General features: G+C 48.7%; 1 protein-coding gene and 2 non-coding genes across 3 annotated transcripts in view; 1 reads left to right on the top strand and 2 right to left on the bottom strand.

Annotated features, from left to right (window-relative positions):
- The window catches only part of UBXN2A (UBX domain protein 2A), a 33,506-nt gene extending 26,464 nt beyond the window's left edge, over positions 1-7,042 (top strand). The window contains exons 3-9 of the mRNA XM_078855681.1: positions 1,074-1,160; positions 2,245-2,407; positions 3,169-3,261; positions 3,742-3,851; positions 4,580-4,717; positions 5,230-5,415; positions 5,933-7,042. Coding sequence (XP_078711807.1) covers positions 1,074-1,160; positions 2,245-2,407; positions 3,169-3,261; positions 3,742-3,851; positions 4,580-4,717; positions 5,230-5,415; positions 5,933-6,095 — 940 coding nt within the window. The 3' untranslated portion in view covers positions 6,096-7,042. The remainder of the gene's footprint in view (positions 1-1,073; positions 1,161-2,244; positions 2,408-3,168; positions 3,262-3,741; positions 3,852-4,579; positions 4,718-5,229; positions 5,416-5,932) is intronic.
- Positions 7,043-17,606: 10,564 nt separating this feature from the next.
- TRNAG-GCC (transfer RNA glycine (anticodon GCC)) lies at positions 17,607-17,677 on the bottom strand. Its single transcript has one exon. It is a non-coding gene; the product is annotated as a tRNA-Gly (tRNA).
- A 718-nt stretch (positions 17,678-18,395) lies between these two features.
- Positions 18,396-18,466, bottom strand: TRNAG-GCC (transfer RNA glycine (anticodon GCC)). The gene has a single exon. It is a non-coding gene; the product is annotated as a tRNA-Gly (tRNA).
- Between the last annotated feature and the right edge of the window lie 583 nt (positions 18,467-19,049).

Here is a 19,049-nt window from a genome sequence, read left to right as displayed (position 1 = left end):
TGTTTGTTTGTTGTTATCTGTGTGTGGTTGTCTGTGTGTGGTTGTCTGTATGTTGTTGTCTGTGTGGTGTTGTCTGTGTGTGGTTGTCTGTGTGTTGTTGTCGTTGTTGTCTGTGTGTTGTTGTCTGTTTGTTGTTATCTGTGTGTTGTTGTCTGTTTGTTGTTATCTGTGTGTGGTTGTCTGTGTGTGGTTGTCTGTGTGTTGTTGTCTGTGTGGTGTTGTCTGTGTGTGGTTGGCTGTGTGTTGTCTGTGTGTTGTTGGCCGTGTGTTGTTGTCTGTGTCTTGTCTGTATTGTTGTTGTTGTCTGTGTGTGGTTGTCTGTGTTGTCTGTGTGTTGTTGTCTGTGTGTTGTTGTCTGTGTGTTGTTGTCTGTGTTGTCTGTGTGTTGTTTTCTGCGTGTTGTCTGCGTGTTGTTGTCTGTGTGTGGTTGTCTGTGTGTGGTTGTCTGTGTTTTTGTCTGTGTGTTTTTGTCTGTGTGGTTGTCTGTGTTGGTGTCTGTGTTGTTGTCTGTGTGTTGTTGTTGTTGTCTGCGTGTTGTTGTCTGTGTGTTGTTGTTGTCTGCGTGTTGTTGTCGTTGTTGTCTGTGTGTTGTTGTCTGCGTGTTGTTGTCTGCGTGTTGTTGTCTGCGTGTTGTTGTCTGTGTTGTTGTCTGTGTTGTTGTCTGTGTTGTTGTCTGTGTGTGGTTGTCTGTGTGTGGTTGTCTGTGTGTTGTTGTCTGTGTGTGGTTGTCTGTGTGTTATTGTCCATGTGTTGTTGTCTGTGTCTTGTCTGTGTGTTGTTGTCTGTGTGTTGTTGTCTGTGTTGTCTGTGTGTTGTTGTCTGTTTGTTGTTGTCTGTGTGTTGTTGTCTGTGTGTTGTTGTCTGTGTGTTGTTGTCTGTGTTGTCTGTGTGTTGTTGTCTGTGTTGTCTATGTGTTGTTGTCGTTGTTGTTGTTGTCTGTGTGTTGTCTGTGTGTTGTTGTCTGTGTTGTTGTTGTCTGTGTGTGGTTGTCTGTGTGTTTGTCTGTGTTGTTGTCTGTGTGTGGTTGACGGAGTGTGTTGTTGTTTGTGTGTGATTGACCGTGTATGTTGTAGTGGGGGAGGCCGCGGATCACGAATCGCCGGGCTACGCGATTTGCAGCAGCAGCAGGATGACGATAGTGACGAGGAGGAGGGACAGAGGTGACTCCACATCCACCAATAAGTGTCCACTCTACTTTACTTCATCAACATATTTAACTTGGATAATCCCTTGGGAGCACCTCACTTGTGTAGTGAGTCCAACTGAGTCACAGACGTTGTCTTGGGAGCAACACTATTTATTACATCAACTCAACACAACATAACGTAACCTACACTCGGGTGTTGAACGCCCATCTAAACACGCTACGGCAGAACTAGACACGGTCCCGCTATCCCAGTCCGGACCATGAGCTGGGTCCCGTACCGCGTGGCTAGAGGCTTTTCAACCCGACGTGGATCTTCTTCACCAACAACCCGAAGAACCCCGAGCCCCTCACGGGGCCCCCGTTATGTCGGCCTGGGCTGGGGCTGGCTCCGCCCCTCGCCCCGCCCACCTTCTAGATCTCTAGAGCTCTTTCCCGAAGGCTCCCGAGAGCTCCTTTATACCACGTGACTGCCCAGGGCCCCCCCGTCCACCGGTGGTCCCCCTCCAATATCAGCCGGTCACGTGTCGGCAGGTCAACCATCGTATCATACCCCAACGTAACCCTGGCTGGCTGACACTCTCTCTCGCTCCCTCACCGGGAGCCCGCACCGCACACTGTACGTGGTGCTATTGCGCTAACCAGCGCTCACCCAAGCCCCGCTAGGGCTGTTACGACGCCCAGTAACCGGGCTGCACATAATGACAACACATTATCTGCCGTGGCCTCGCAAGCCCGGCACCACACAGTGACATTCACAGTCACTACACTTGGGTGTCAAGTGACACCACGCTAATGACACATCTGCAAACGTTTCAAATTGAACAAAAAGTCTTAGGGATTTTCTGCTCTAATGGGCATTGAAGGGGTGATCATCTCCCGTTTACAGTCCTGAACCGGTGGTAGAAATTCCACATTCCTATGGTGGGGGCAAGTGATCCAACAGATAACCACTGTTGACTTGCCCACAAAGTGATCACGGAATCTTTAACGTCTACCGTGAAGGAGACAGCGCCTGGCGTTTTGCGATTAATGCACCCGTAGAATTTACCGGGGCAGCCCAACCGGAACTCAGGAGCCGCCGCTTTTGTTGGTGCCAGGTTTTATGCCGGCGGGTCGGAGCACAGTGGGCAGCAGATCGTTGGGCCGCCTCGCAAGCGGAACCCCAACGAGATCGTGGAGAACCTCTTCAAGGAGGCGAAGGAGCATGGCGCGGTGCCCGTGGACAGCGCCGCGCGGGGCGGCGAGCCCAGCGGCTCCCGGGTGAGGGGGGCCGCCGCTGCCGTGCACCACTCTCACATGCGGGGCGCGGGCGACCAGAGGGTTGGCCAAGAGTTGGAACGCCACTGATCGTTAATTCCATGGGTCTGTTGTTTCTTCTCTAGCTCATCCCACGACCCCTTAATCTCCTTCCCCTTTTAATCACTACCGTTCCTGTTCCTTTTTCATAATCTTCTCCCCATGGCTCAGTCCCCCATCCATGCAATCCGTTATTTATAAAGGACTCTCGTATTCACCACGTACATTGTGGATTTTAAATACTGATTTTTTTGTTTAACGAATTAGTAAAAGATGGCTCTTGTTTTTTTTGGTTTCGAATATTTGGCTGCTATAAACTTTCACACGATAAGCTAGCACTTTGTTGAGCTATCATTTGTGGCCAAGTCGCTTCTGAAAAAATCTATATAGCTCAGTGGGTCTTACCTGGTAAAAAAATAGAAATATGTCCAATTAATACTGCTAATGTAAGTCCAGCAGCATTTTCAATGATAGATTTTTTTGGGGTGTAGATCGCGTAAATATAAATGTGTTGTTAAACCTGCCACCACCCGACACAGCCAATTAGTATGGTTTGTAATGTAAACAAAACATGCAAATGAGTTACTAGTTCAGCACACCGCTTGTGTGTTGTAGAGTAAACATTTGCCAGTATGTGGCCAGCTAATGCTGGCACGTGCTCGGTGCCGATGTGCTTTGGCTACTGTTGCTGTGCCACTGATCGCTTTGTTTGCCGTCAGCTACAGGCTTTCTCTGGGGGCGGCTATCGTCTTGGGGCGTCTGGCTCGGAGGAGTCGGCCTATGTGGCCGGGCAGAACCGTGCTGAGGCCGCGCAAGACGTGAGTGGGCGGCGCTTCCCCCCCCTCCCCGCACTCCGCTGCGTTTCCACACCGCGGGCGTGCAGCGAGGCGTGCGATCGTTTTGAAAACATCGAGCGTCACGTTTGAACCAGTTTTTTCGCCGTTGGAATTGACTTCGGAAGTGATTGGCAATCTTGATTTAAAGCTTCCGTGACTGCAGGAATCCATACTCTTTGGTTCTTTCGATCAGGTGAGCCTTCTTGTCTCAGAGTCTGTTAAAAGCTCTAACAGATATGTGGAAACCCCCCCCCCCCCCGTAGAGGCGGTTCAATCTTGATTTGAAGCTTTCGTGACAGCAGACCATGCTTTCCCACCTGATGACGGACGCTTGTGTTGCACCCGAAACGTCGTGATTTATTTTATTACATACCCACGTGACTTTACCGAAAGAACCAAAGAGTAAGTGACGGGCACTCGTGGACATCTTGGCGAGCGCGAACTGCCATTTGCTCCCCACAGGTGAACGTGGTGCTCAAACTGTGGAAGAACGGATTTAGCATCGACAACGGAGACCTCCGTGACTACGGAGACCCCGCGAGCGCACAGTTCCTGAGCGCGATAAAGAGGGGGTACATCTCTGCGCACACATGCACGTTCAGATCGGCGTTGAGCAATACACTGCGTCTGTCCACTCACACTGTACGATATACACAGTGCTGGAGCCAGTTAACACTTTGTGTAGTATTAGGTGAGAACAAATTGTGAGATTGTTTATAGCCTTCAAAGCGAGTAGTACATAAAACTTAGACAAAAAAGCTTATACCATTGTCATGAAGCAACCTACCAGATGCCATCTTGGTAACATGTACTGTCAATACCATCACATCAATTATCACCACCATAACCGTGTTGTCTCTGACCCATAGGCAAATGCTCACATTGCAACTGTGGGGGTAACTGCGTGCATGGCTACATCACCAGTCGTAGCTAAAGTCACCTCATTCCACTCGGTCTCCGCAGACCCCAAAAGTCAAACAATGAATTAGGAGTGGGAATACATCAAGAGGGTAAATGTTACCGAGTACAGATGTGTGATGCTCACAGATTGCGACTCTGCAAACCGCTTGCTGTGGTCCAGGTGGATTGTCAAGCAGCAGCAACAGCAGCTTTCCGGTTAATTAATTTTTAGTTAACGTACGAACTTTAATCAAGGCTGTGGAAGCCTCAGGTGAACACCGTGTTTTCCTGCACACAGCCAACCACCCCGTGATGTTCAATGCCCTCTTTATTTATGAGACATGTCTGGGCTCTTTGGTTAAACAAAGTCTCACACTCGTTCTCCACTGTCGGGGCACAGGGAGATCCCGCTGGAGCTGCGACGCATGGCCCGCGGAGGGCAAGTCAACTTGGACATGGAGGACCACAGGGATCTTGACTACGTGAAGCCCAAATCCAAGTTCAAAGCCTTTGGTGGAGAGGGCCAGAAGTTGGGGAGGTGAGCAACGCGGCGGCACGCGTGAGTCGGAGAGAGCAGCCGTGGGGTTGGCAGGGAGGCGCCCGCGTGGAAGTGTGCCGGGTCGGGGCGTCACGGAGATGGCTACGTGGGAACACAGGAGCCAGTGGGAGATGCAGCGGGCAAAGCTGGGCTCTTTTCCCTTAAATAAATGTAAACATTTTTTTGTTATTAGGGCCCCATAGTGCAAAGGCTTTTTTTCTTTGAGGAAGACAAAGACAAACAGAGATGAGACTGTGGGTGTGTGTGTGTTGCTTGCGTACGTGTGTGGAGTGGTGGGGTACGCTGCAAATCCGATGCCCACATTCGATTTCCAGGCAAATGTCAGCAGTGTGTACACATCAGCACTGGGGAGACAAAGGCAGCCAGGCATCATGCTGGCCAAACCAACTGCTTGTGCGTTGTGCCTGCCTTCATGTGCTACTCGCTAGCAGCACTTGCCCCAGCGGTCTGTTCAAGGCTACACAGGGGATCTTTGTCTCTGTGTGTTGCAGCCCTACCCCGCACGTGGTGACCGCGCCAGCGGGGGCGCAGCCCGTGGCTGCGACGGCAGCGGCGGCGGCCGACACGGAGAGCGACGCGCCGCTTGTGCAGGTGGATGAGACGGCACCCACCACCAGCCTACAGATTCGCCTGGCCGATGGGGGGCGGCTCCTGCAGAAGTTTAACCACACGCACAGGTGACCCCCCACCACGGACCGTGCTCGCACGTGTCCAGTGGTTCCCGTCTCCCGGTCTGTAACCCCTCCCCCCACTCACCCACCCCCTGCACCTTAACCCACGGAGTAGGCGTTCTCAGCGGAGCCATGCAGGTATGTCGTGACCGCCAGCGCATGCTGCTGTGGGTTGAGGTTGCCCACGAGGGTCTCCTCTTGGTGGCTTCAAGTTGAGTTTGTGTGACGAGGTGAGGACTGCGGGGCGTTGAAACGCGCATGCTTGCGTTTGCCTAGCCATTAGTGATGAATGTGCCGATTAGATTTGATCGTTTTTTCCTTTTTTGTTTCGTATCGAATTGCACCCTTTTGTTTTCGTTTTAAAAGCAGCGGCAATTGCTGGCCACGACAACAACAAAAAACGCATTTTGACGTGAAAACGACGGGACGCTGGGACGACGCGGCGACGTTGAACGGTGCGAGGGAAAGGTTCGTTTTTATTTGGTCCGTCATTCTGATGCCACTCTGCGCCGGCGCGCCACAGGCTACGTGATGTGCGGCAGCTCATCGTGCAGTCGCGCCCAGCCATGGCGGCGTCGCCCTTCGTGCTCATGACGACGTTCCCGAGTCGGGAGCTGACGGACGAGGAGCAGACGCTGGGGGAGGCGAACCTCCTCAACGCCGTCATCGTGCAGCGCATCAAGTGACTTCCGCACCGGCCGCCTTGGGGGAGCACCGCGTCGCTACGGGCGTGCCACGCCGTGCCAGGTGCCGTGTCCCGCGGACCGCAGTGGGCGCCCCCCATCAGCGTCGCACCGCCTCTCGGTGGCACGGCGCGGCGCTACCATCGCTCGTCACCCAGCGGCGTTCCGCGGCTTGGGTTCGCTTCACACAACAAAAAACCCTGTGCGGCCTCTTCGGGCGCATGCGCACACACACAGCACACAGGTTGACACAGACCACACATGTTGTTACACACAGTTGGACACGCAGTTTAACACACACAGCACATAGCTGGACACACACAGACCTCACAGGTTGTTACACAGACCACAGATTGTTAGACGTACACATCACAGAGGTAGACGCACGGAGCACACAGAGGTTGACACACACACACACCACACACACCACACAAGGTGCGCCCTAATTATAAGCAGTGAAATGTGCCACGTTTGAGGATTGTTGGCTAGGAAAGGCCGATATGCTTCCAGATGCTCGCAGTTTCCATGTAGGCAGTGCAGGTGCATTGTGTAGCAATTGCCCACACTTCACACACCAGCACCCTCTCATTACTTACCTGCATCTGGTTGCTTCTTTGGGTTAATGCTGAGTTAATAGTCGTAGATTCACAAAGGGAAGCATTTTTCTCTACCCAGTTTGAAAAAAGCCTGGTTACGCAATTTTGCGAAATCAGAAGGAGAAAAAACACTGGTACCGTTCAAATTATTTCTCTTCCCGTGCTAGATTTAACAATGAATTGTGGAGCATGTGTTTCGGCAGTGCCCACTGAAGGTTGATGTGATCTATTGTATGGTTCATGTTTCACACGTGACCTCGTTCCCCATTGCTCTGCCCGACACTAACATTACGAAATAAGTAACGAGGCATGACCATTCATCGCGTCAATCTCGGAAATAAATTGGCGAAACAATTTTGTCGTCGTGGTCTTAATTCGTTTTTGCATTCGTGAGGAAGGTGCCTGCGTCATCGTACGACAGCAGCAGTGCGGTGTCGTCGATCCGTCCGTCCTGCCCTCGCCTCGTTTGCCTCATGCGAGTTCTTTGATCGGATGTGGGGCAAAGCGTTGTCTGCTTGCGGCGATGCCCGCCCGAAACTTCTATTTGGTCAGATTCCCAACACTGGCAAAACACTGCAGGAGCCCGACCCCTGCCAATGCCGTATCCCCTCAGTGTGGATTTGCCGTCACACAGAATAGCGCAGTGTTGCAGGTGCAGCAGCTCCTCTTTGGCCCCTATGTATTGGTCCTTGTTTCACTGTTGCCTGTTGGGATGGCCACAATTTCCCCTCTTACTGATCGAGAGTGGTGGTGGCTCGGAGACCCGATCATGGAGCTGACACCGCTGAGACATAGGTTACGGTCCAGATAGCCGTCTGTGATGAAACCGATTACTCCACCAAAGAAAAATTATCACTGAGCCACCCACCACCTCTCAATGTTTTTTTATTTATTGTTGATGACTGCTATTTTTATTGTCCAAGAAAGCGATCTGCACTGGTGACAGGTCAAACTTTTCTATCCATCGAGTGACATCCGTGACTTAATTTCGGCCTGCTTTTCTCATACGACCAAATATTGCAAGGTGCTCGGTGAATTCGGTTTGCAAGTGGGTTGGTGAATAAAGCTGAGCGTTCGGCCAACTCGGGTGAGAGGCTGCGGCGATAGCGAGCTCGCAACTGCGATCGTTCGTACACTTATAACCTTTTCCTGTTCTGAGAGGACTGCAAGTTGCAGGGTGGTTCCCGGTCATCGCTGAATCTCGGAACGCACGAGCGGTTCGGCGTTAATTTTATTTAGAGAGGTGTAGCGCCATTTTTAAAGGCATTGTACTCACCGCAGAGAACTGTAGCGACGCAACCGCACTCTTCGATAGCCGGTGCCAAACTGTGCCACATGCCCCCCCGCATGGCCTTGTACGTACCGATAAAGATATCTTATATATTTTTTTCTGACATACACGTACGTCATCAGAATGGCAAATTATTCATTCGTGGCTCTCGCTTGTCCTGGTTTTTGATGTAGCTGCTCACCTTGAAAATGTATGAAGTCTGCTCTGGGCTTTTATTATAATAAAATTAACAAATAGACTATTACTACACCACTCTGAACAAAGCATTTACACGAGGGTCACAACGTTTCACGCAAACCAACCTGGATACGTTCATCTTGTGATAAAGTTGAAGACGATACCGATACCAGAACACCGGTGTCGATTCCCACACTGGGGGTAACACGAATTTTGAGCCTCTGGGCCTCTGTGCTCCGCAGCTGTGATAAAAAATTATCTCGCTGTCGAGTTAGATTTGGGATCTGTGAAGTTCTGACAAATGTGGTAATAAGGTTTCCAAATTGGCAGAACATTTCTTTGAGGTTTTTTTTCCAAAGTTTGCACCGATTTTCAAAAACGACTATTGTGACGACACGAAGCAGAGGCCCTTCAGTGTAAGGACTCTGTGGATGTGACCGACTTGAAGGTTGGGGGTGAGCCCCCTCTCTGTTGGTTCGCGTGTTCTCACGGTGAAGCATTTTAAAATCGGCAGGGAGCATGTGAGGCAGAGTGGTGGTGCAACGGTTACTGCCACGACCTTCAGCCAGGGCCTGCAATATCCAAACCAATTCCAGATGCTCCCTTCACTTCACCTGCACTGGCCTCATCTCGCAGTGGATTGACAAAGCTGTCACTTATAATAATTATGATGGGGCACATATATAAACCACATCAAACGTATAACGGTGCACCAATACTGGAGTGGCAATGCCAGCAGCCTTGGATCACTCGCCATGGCGAATCATTGGATCATCACCAGAGCAGACGTAAATAATCATTCAACATTACAGGGACTCCTCTACTTACGAACGAGTTAGGTTCTCATGATATTGTTTTTTCCGAGACTAAGGTGCTCTGCAAACCCTCTGGCTACCATCAAAGGTTTGTACACGAAGCCATTCAGATATACAAACACCGACATAATTTCAACCGTGATGATGGGTACAAACTTGGTAATCATTGGAAAGATGTTATTAACCATGTAAAAAAGATTTCACTACACATTTTTGGACCATCTTATCTGACAAGCACTATTTTACTTTACCGAATGTCAACATCCCCAGTGTTTAAAAGTACTCTCTTTATTGTCAGCCAACACTGGTATAAACATGGGCATTTTCGTTCTTTTCTATCATGTGTATCAACAGGTGCTTGTACATAGACATGTCCACGTACACTTGCACCCCGTACTCTCTTTTAGCCCCCCCCCCCTCGTCCAATACGTTAGCATGTGCAACAATAGTTACTTGCGCACAAACACGTCCACGTCGTCGACGCCTACGAGCACTTCGTGCCTTCTTTTAGCCCCCCTCTCCTCCCCCCTCAACTTGTATTTAAGGGCTTGCATCTTTAATCCCTGCCTCACTTGATGCAGCAAATCTGGCTGTGACGGTCCCACTTGATGACGGAGACTTGTGTTGCCTCCGAAACGTCATGATTTTTATTTTATTATTATTGTTTAATTTCATTTTTTTACCTACGTGACTTTACCAAAAGAACTAAGAGTATGAATCCTTGCAGTCACGAAAGCTTCAAATCTAGAATTAGGTTCCAGAGGTTTGTTCGTTAGTCGATTTGTTCGTAAGTCCAATTTTACTATCGATTCCAAACATGGACAGCATGTACACCAAACACGGGGAATAGCTCTAAAAGTTGTATAATCTCCTGTAGATGTCACTGGTTCTTCACGTTCTGCAGATGTAGATGCCACCACCGCCATCTATTGCGTGGCGGTTGAACTTACGACTCGGTCCGAACAGAAAACTGGACATACGGACAGGTTTGTACTGATAGGAACCACCTGGTTCCACTAGCCCACGGGATTATTGTGTCCGTCCATCGTGCATCCAAAAATGGGAGGGGTCGGGCTGGGTGGAGAGGCGCTGGGTGGGGAGGGTGGGGAGGGGCTGGGTGGGGAGGGTGGGGCTGGGTGGGGGGTGGGAGGGGTGGGACTGGGTGGGGAGGGGCTGGTCACCCCGTGGTGCCCTTATAAAACTCAACGTTTAACCTACTTATGCCGGCTTGTGCCCGCCCTCACAGTCGGGCACATTTGCGGACTACACCACGCGGCCGTTGACCATGGCCATTTACCGAGCAACCCAACGTTCCTACCAGCTCCCTCCGCAGGAATGTGTTTCATATCTCTGGAAGTTCGTTGGTCGAATGTTCGTAAGTAGAGTCCCTAAAGGAGTATTTTCAAAACTTTCCAGATCGTTATTTTGTCATGAAAAAAGCTTCGTGTTTCGCAGGTGCAGTGTCTAAATAATAAAAATGGTGTCCATCGCGTGATGTAAACTAAACCGAGACATCTTTAGATGATAGCTTCGGTGACTTACAAGCTATCTCTGACGTTGGGTGTAAGTGGATTGTGATGCGGCCTCGCGGTGGCGCCTTTGCCACTTGTTGCAAGAGATTTATGGTTCGAATGTAGTGGCTGCCCTGGTCAATACTGCGGGTGTAATAACCGAGAAAAATACAAGCCATCTCTTCTTCACACTGGACGTTAAAAATCCCGTGAACTCAATTGCAAGAATAGGCCATTGTGTGCCGGTGTCATGGTCCAAATATGAACAATTTCCTGAAAATTACCCAATTGGAAAATCTTTGCATGGCCATGCTCAATGAGGGTGAGTGTCGGTGAACATGGGCTGCAAGACAAATAGGGTCTATGGTGGCACTTCCATATTGCCATTGAGCCCACCTTGTGTGCGTGTACAGAACACGGTTGTAGGAATTGGGAAGAGCTGTGTGCACAATGCTCCATATATATGCCTACCTCTTCGCATTTAAATTTACCCATATCGGCAATATATCTACAGGGGCTCTCTGGAGCTCCCTCTAGCGGAGGCTCCTTGCGCCAGCAGTGGTGCGAGCGACCACTTTCAGGTCTGCACCTTCACAATTTTACCTCCGTTGACAATTATCTACGTTACCATTTCTAAACCCACGATTGGGGTCGCAACCTTTCGACCGTAGGCCAAGGCGGACAGATTTCTTAATCGGCACTCAGTTGTAAAGTAAAGTTCAAAACGATGCGACCAGAATCTCGCGCAAATCGATATGTGCCACCCCGAACGATGCCCCGGCTGCTTGAGTGAAATCCAGCCAGGTGGTAGCCCAACCCCGAGAGTAACGCATACGATTCACAAACACCAAATGTAACTCAACTTTTTATTTTACCAGGTAAGGCCCGCTGAGCTATATAGCCACAAATGATAGATAGCTCTACGAAGTGGCTTATGTGGAAATGTATAGCAGTAAAATACTCTAAACGCATGTTTCTAAATGTGGAGGGAAAAACTAGAGGACCCGGAAAAAAATCAATGCGACCACGGGGAGAGAGAGAGAGACAGGCAAGCTCCAAATATACAGCAGGCGTTTGGGTCAGGATCGAACCCACGACATCCTGCACACCAGGCGAGGGAGATAACATCTCGCCACCGCGGCGCCCTAGCGTTAGCGTGTGAGCCAGGTGTCTGCGTTCAGCAACTGTGGAGGCTCCACTGTGCTGGGTCCACGGGCCCTGCGAGTTCCGCTGAAGGGGGCCCCGCGCCGGGCCCAGGCCGGAACGCGAAGGCGTGCGCGTCGCAGCGTTTCACGGTGAGCAGCGTCACCAGCAGCACGAGCAGCGAGAAGCCCAGCAGCCCTCCCAGGACGGCAGACATGGCAGCTTCGGTCCCGTCCCCTGCTGGCAGCAAGCGGGAAATGGCACGGTACGTACGACGGTGACGTGAGCACACGGTGCAGCACCCCGTACTGCTGCGGGCTCGTAAAGCCAAAAGTGGCTTCCTTCACAAATGAGCATTGAGGAGGTGTTGATCTCCTGTATACAGCCCTGAGCCAGTGGTGGAAGTTCCACGTTCCTATGGTGGGGCCGAGTCTATCCACAGGACAATCACTGTTGACTTTGTCACAAATTATGCAATTGTGGAATGCTTTGATGTGTGCCAGCCGAGTCGCTCTTGACAAAGAGCTTTTTAGCGCGATGAGCTTCACTCGGGAAACACATTTCTGATTCTGATAGTTGTACTCGTTTTATTGACCTGAGAGGGGTGATGGGGCTGAGTTAAACCTCAGCCAGGATTTGAACTTGCGACATTCCTATTGCAAGAGCTGCTCGCTCTTCCGCCGACGTTATCTGTTGGCTCCCACGGCACAGTGCGGGAGCCAACAGCTGGCGTGGTTTATTCCAAGGCCGTAATTATAATATATATTGGGGGGACACACATCCCCCAATATATAAATATGCTCAAAATGTCCCCCCCAATATATTTCTATAAAATAGATTTCTGTTTATATGATTGTGGTTATGGTTGTACTTTATTAATCCCTAATCTCAAACATAACATACAATGAAACAATAAAAGGTTAAAAATAAAAAACAGAGCAATGTAATACAATACACCATTACACATTATTGTAAAAAATAAATCAAAAGTCCATCCTATGTGTTAGTGAATTTTTTTTTAGATTTTAGGCAGGAAATGAGTTTTCAAATTAAGATTTTTTTTTTCTGGGGGGGACCCCCAGACACCTTGGAAGATTTGGTCCCCCCAATGTTGACTCCATGGCTATGGCCTTGGTTTATTCTGTTCACTGTTCAAAGGTATCGGAAGCTGAGCGCAATGTGTAGTTATATTCTTTGGGTCTTTCGGTAAAGTCACGTAGATATCTTACCGAAAGACCCAAACAATATGAATTCCTGCAGTCACAAAAGCTTTCAGTCAAGATTGAATGTGTAGTTAGTTCGCCAACAGCAAATACTGACGATTCCCACATTGTTTTATCCATACCTTCTCTTCAAGAATTACATTTTATTCTGTTTGTCAAAATTTCCCATTGATTTTCCTTGAATGTTTAAAAAAAATTGTTGACCTTGTCTACTACGCAAGGAACAGCCAATATTAATGCGAGTGAGACTTTGACCTGAGACCAACTCAAACTGGACGCGTCCAATCGCGTCAGATCTCGGCATCTCAGCAGAGCCGAGCCTGTACAGCGCTTGGACGGGCGAGTGGCACGCGGCATAACAGCGCAGCGGCAACGGTCGCTGCGCTGCGGCAGTTGTAGGCAGAGGGCGGCGCGACAAAGCCGCCCTCCGCTCCGGCGTCGAAGCTGCCCGCCTTCGACCCGCGCCGACCGGCGTGATGAAGTACGGTCAAATCGGCCCCCCCACACGAACCCCCACACGGCGTCGGGAGAGCATCGTCGCCCGGCAGCGGATCGACAAGCGGGCCAGGAACACGTGGGGAGGGTGAGGATCACCATGGGCGTGGGAGGGAGAGTCACGCTTCACCCTCTGCACGGGGCCCAGAGTCACGACGTTGTGCACCGCCGTCGCTGCTGACGATCGCCGGTCCCAGCGGTCCCACCGCAAGAGTCTCGCCGAGTTTGTCCGACTGCAGTCCTGACACACACGGCCACGCGCAGGCCTCTTGACGCCGTGGGGGTAACGGCGGCGGCGCTGGGGGTCGCGAATTTCCCCCCCGAGTTCGATTCCCGAACGTGGTTAACATCAGCGGCGAGCGATGTCTGAACTGATCTCGCAAACTGCATAGACTACACAAGCTGTTAGGAGTGTAAGTGCTGTTACCGAGGACCTATAAAGGCCGGCATAGCTAGCATCCACACCCGGCCGCATTTGTCTCCGCAGTACCGATGTTTTACACACCCCACCATGACTGGATCAGATGTTGCCACTAACGGCCGTGAGCGGGAATCAAATTCAGGTCGCCAGGTTGGCAGCACAGGCTGTTAACCACTGTGCCACCGCTCCCCCCCATGGTAAAAAACAATCCGCATGGTTAGCACGACGTGGGAAGGCCTGGATCTAGCAGTGGATTGACAAAGGACTGTGGGTTGTTATATTTTACTCAGCCAGCGGTGACTCTGTAAGTTACGCAGGCGCCTCACAGAAACTTGGATTCGAGAACGAAAGCGTCCCGGGGAGAATCATTAAATGACATGGGGATGTCTTCTATACCATTCGGAAAATTACCAAAATGATCAGATTTCAATCGGGTCGAAGCAGATGGAACGGATTGGTCGTGGTCGACGTGAACAAAACATTTCCGCTCCTCCAAAGAGTTGGCCCCGGCCGTGCTGCTATCGGGGTCACGATACGGGGAGTCCATTCGGAAATCTCACTGAGCAGCCCAAGCATCCGTCGTTCATTCAAATTGGATCTCATAATAGCTGAGGAACCACAGACAAACCTGGAAGGCTGCAGGCAGGCGGTGAGCTGGCGCCAACAATTGTTATGCACTGAGATCTCTTTTACCAGTGGCAAAATATAGTAGTAGGTTTTTACCCTTTTAAACTGGTACAAAACTGACACCTTTATTCAAGGCATCATGTTTGCAATAACCACAACACAAGTAGTCAAAAAAGCAAACAAAAAGAAGCAACTCTGATAATGATAATAATATGCACTGTCCTTAAAGTTGATTGGTCCACACCCGAGACGGCTTTTTTTAGAGCCTAGTCCCCATTGGTGTTGGACCAGATGACACCAGAAGGCGTACAACTCAAACGCAGTGCAATATCAGAGTATTGAGAGCTCGGGGTAAGCATTTACACTATGAGATCTCTTTTACCAGTGGCAAAATATAGTAGTAGGTTTTTACCCTTTTAAACTGGTACAAAACTGACACCTTTATTCAAGGCTTCATGTTTGCAAACATTATGCCTTGAATAAAGGTGTCAGTTTTGTACCATGTTTGCAAACATGATGCCTTGAATAAAGGTGTCAGTTTTGTACCAGTTTAAAAGGGTAAAAACCTACTACCAGAGGTGGGACAAAGTCATTGTTATGCAAGTCCAAGTCGAGTCGCAAGTCATCAAATTCATGACTCGAGTCTGACTCGAGTCCAAGTCACATGACTCGAGTCCACATCTCATAGGTGGGACAAAGTCATTGTTATGCAAGTCCAAGTCGAGTCGCAAGTCATCAAATTCATGACTCGAGTCTGACTCGAGTCCAAGTCACATGACTCGAGTCCACACCTCTGCCTACTACTATATTTTGCCACTGGTAAAAGAGATCTCATAGTGTAAATTCTTACCCCGAGCTCTCAATACTCTGATATTGCACTGTGTTTGAGTTGTACGCCTTCTGGTGTCATCTGGTCCAACACCAATGGGGACTAGGCTCTAAAGAAAGCCGTCTCGGGTGTGGACCAATCAACTTCAAGGACAGTGCATATTATTATCATTATCAGAGTTGCTTCTTTTTGTTTGCTTTTTTGACTACTTGTGTTGTGGTTATTGCAAACATGATGCCTTGAATAAAGGTGTCAGTTTTGTACCAGTTTAAAAGGGTAAAAACCTACTACTATAAATTGCTATGCAGTTTTCTATTTAATAAGATGTTTTCAGCCAATGAGGGAGTGTTGCGTATACACGTGGGAGGAAACCCACGCATGCGAGGGGCAACACTCAATTATGTTCACAAGGGACAGACGATATCGGTCCACACTTTGCTGGACTTCATTCTGCTGGCAGGCCAGGGTATGGCTCTGCGATGCCCACGGTAAAGGAGTATACAACACTTGCCATTTGTGCTGCTCAGCCACGTGCAGCGTAGCAACCACCGCCCGCTGCGTGTACATACGTGCGTGTGTACATGTGTGCATACGTACGGTATCGCATGTACGAACACATGTAGTGTAGCGGGAGCTACACTCGTAACCCGGCTATCCGAGTTAGATACCCGCTCACGGCCAACCACGGTTATCTGAACCGGTCCTGGGCCTCCCCATAGGTCGACTCAGCCTCAAATGAGTACCTGGTGCGATGTGTAAACATTGCCACTCGGGATACAAAGGAGGTCGGGCGTGGTGTTGACCACCCACCCCCTCAGTGTGCTACTCGCGAACAGCACTTGTCTATTAAGTCTACACGGTGGGTTATGTTTTTGTATGTGCGTGCGTACGTACGGTGTCGCACTCGGCCTCCACGCACACGCGCAGCTGGCAGTGAATGAAGAGCGACGCCGTTTCCTCCAGCAGGCGGAACACGCGCACGCGGAACCCCGCGCGGCTCGAGCTCCCGTTCTCCGTGATGGTCAGTGTCTCCGCGGCCGTCGGGCACCTGGGATGCGAGCGTTGGGAAACCGTCGCGGCTGGTAACGCCATTCAATTCCTGATTTTTTGGGGGGGGGGTGGGGGGGATGGTTGACTCGACCCATCATCCCTCTGGGGTCGATAGAAATAGGTACCGCTTTGTGGGGAAATCGAAGGTGGTTGTCCCGTGGAGAATCTCTGCCTTGCTGTAGGAATGTGAAATTTCTGCCAGGTTTGGGGACATCGCCTTGACTGTTAACACATACGGGGGTTGGGCAGGGCTGTGAATATATTTTTTATATATATAATAAAATATCAAACACGTATTTTTTAAGTAAGTGATTTCAATAATTTTATGGAAGTCAAAGTATTAATTTAATAGTTTGAACATCAAATTTAAATTTCACACTTAACTTATAATTTAGCAATCTCTGGAAGAACGTAATCAACCAGGCCATGCGTCAATTGTGTGTTGACCGACTCTCTGTGTTGCATTGCATTACATTTCCAATTTTCACTAAGTTTGTTTGATTTAGTGTGTTTTCTCTCTCTCTGTCTCCGCTCTTTTTAAATCCTTTATATTAAGTTCGCTTGCTTGCTTGCGTGCTTGCTTGCTTGCGTGCTTGCTTGCGTGCTTGCTTGCTTGCTTGCGTGCTTGCTTGCTTAGGACCGTGCACATTTTTCGGTCGTTTTTTAACCCACTTCCCGTGATCCAATCGAGCTGACATTTTGCACACAGACTCGTTGTGCCAGACAATTATTGTTCGTGAAAAAAATTCCCAAAATTTTACACTTTTTAGGCAAAAAAAAATTATTTTACATATATTCAAATAGAACTCATTCATGGCTTTGGCTGAACGTCAGAGTGTAAGAGCCCAGAGCGTAACCCCTCCACAGGCCGTGGCAGAGTAGCGCAGTTGGTAGCGCCCTCGCTTCCCATGCCAAAGGTCGCGGGATTGATCCCCGCGTCCTCCACAGGCGAATATATTTTTAAATCCTTTATATTAAGTTCGCTTGCTTGCTTAGGACCGTGCAAATCTTTCGCTCGTTTTTTAACCCACTTCCCGTGATCCAATCCAGCTGACATTTTCCACAGACTCGTTGTGTGTGACAATTAATTTTCGTGAAAAACAAAAAATCCAAAATTTTACACTGTTTAGGGAAAACAAATTAAATATTTAATTACCAATTGCTTAATGGTGGCAGACAATCATCTGACCCATAGGTGGCAGCCATCTCAAGCCAGAGGACGAGAGGACTCTAGCCGCCACGCATATAAAGGATTTATAGTGAAAAACTTTGTTTTTACGGGTTTACTTGTATTCACTGCAAATGAGCAGTTTATTGTTGTTTAGTTGGATAAAAGTGCATCGGCCGGGAATCGAACCCGGGCCTCCCGCGTGGCAGGCGAGAATTCTACCACTGAACCACCGATGCCTCGTGTGCCTGGTGTGATTTTACATGAGATGCATGAATACTGATCTTCTTTCAGTAGCGTGTGAGTGAGACTTTTCTGTGTTTCTTATGCTCCTGACTTTCCCATTTTCATGAATATCCGAAGATGAAGATGGACTAAATTGATAATATGCAAGTTATTGGGATGTTGTTAAAATATTTCTTCACCTGTTATAAAAATTTGGTAGAACCGCTTTCCGCAAGAGAAATCCTTCGTCACTTCTCGTTTCCAATACTAGTTATTGCATTTCGTTGTAAAATAACTGCGACCTGATTTCTGCAGCTGAATGTGACCTCACAGTGTTTGTTTCTGAAAGTATACAAGGGAATTAATTTTATGCGATTAATATTCTTCATTGACATGGAAAGTCATTTTCTTGAAACCACTCCACGTGCATTTTAATCGGTTATGATGTTGCTTATCTGGATAAAAGTGCATCGGCCAGGAATCAATCCCAGGTCTTCCACGTGGCAGTCCAGAATTCTTCCACTGAAACATCTATACCACATTCCATACCACATTCCACTCGAATTTTTTAAAGTGAGATGCATGAATTCTCTCCTTTTATCATCCTCCAAAATTGCGTTTTCTCTGTGTATATAGAATCTGACTTTTGACATTTTTCATCACGATCTGCAGATGATGGTGGGTTCTTTTTTTATATTCACTACAAATGAGCAGTTTATTGTTGTATAAAAGTGCATCGGCCGGGAATCGAACCCGGGCCTCCCGTGTGGCAGGCGAGAATTCTACCACTGAACCACCGATGCCTCGTGTGCCTGGTGTGATTTTACATGAGATGCATGAATACTGATCTTCTTTCAGTAGCGTGTGAGTGAGACTTTTCTGTGTTACTTATGCTCCTGACTTTCACATTTTTCATGAATATCCGAAGATGAAGATGGACTAAATTGATTATATGCAAGTTATTGGGATGTTGTTAAACATATTTCTTCACCTGTTATACAGATTTGGTAGAACCGCTTTCCGCAAGATAAATCCTTCGTCACTACTCGTTTCCAATACTAGTTATTGCATTTCGTTATCAAAATAACTGCGACCTGATTTCCGTAGCTGAAAGTGACCTCATCGTGTTTTTTTCTGCAAGTATACAAGGGAATTAATTTTATGCGATTAATATTCTTCATTGACATGGAAAGTCATTTTCTTGAAACCACTCCACGTGCATTTTAATCGGTTATGATGTTGCTTATCTGGATAAAAGTGCATTAGCCAAGAATCGATCCCAGGTCTCCCACGTGGCAGTCCAGAATTCTACCACTGAATCACCTATACCACATTCCACTGGAATTTGTTTTACGTGAGATGCATGAATACTCTTCTTTTTTCCAT

The sequence above is a fragment of the Lampetra fluviatilis genome, chromosome 4, assembly GCF_964198595.1.
Source record: "Lampetra fluviatilis chromosome 4, kcLamFluv1.1, whole genome shotgun sequence".
NCBI lineage: Eukaryota > Metazoa > Chordata > Hyperoartia > Petromyzontiformes > Petromyzontidae > Lampetra > Lampetra fluviatilis.
Note: the sequence above shows the minus strand (reverse complement) of the source record. Positions and strands in the feature narration are given on the sequence as shown.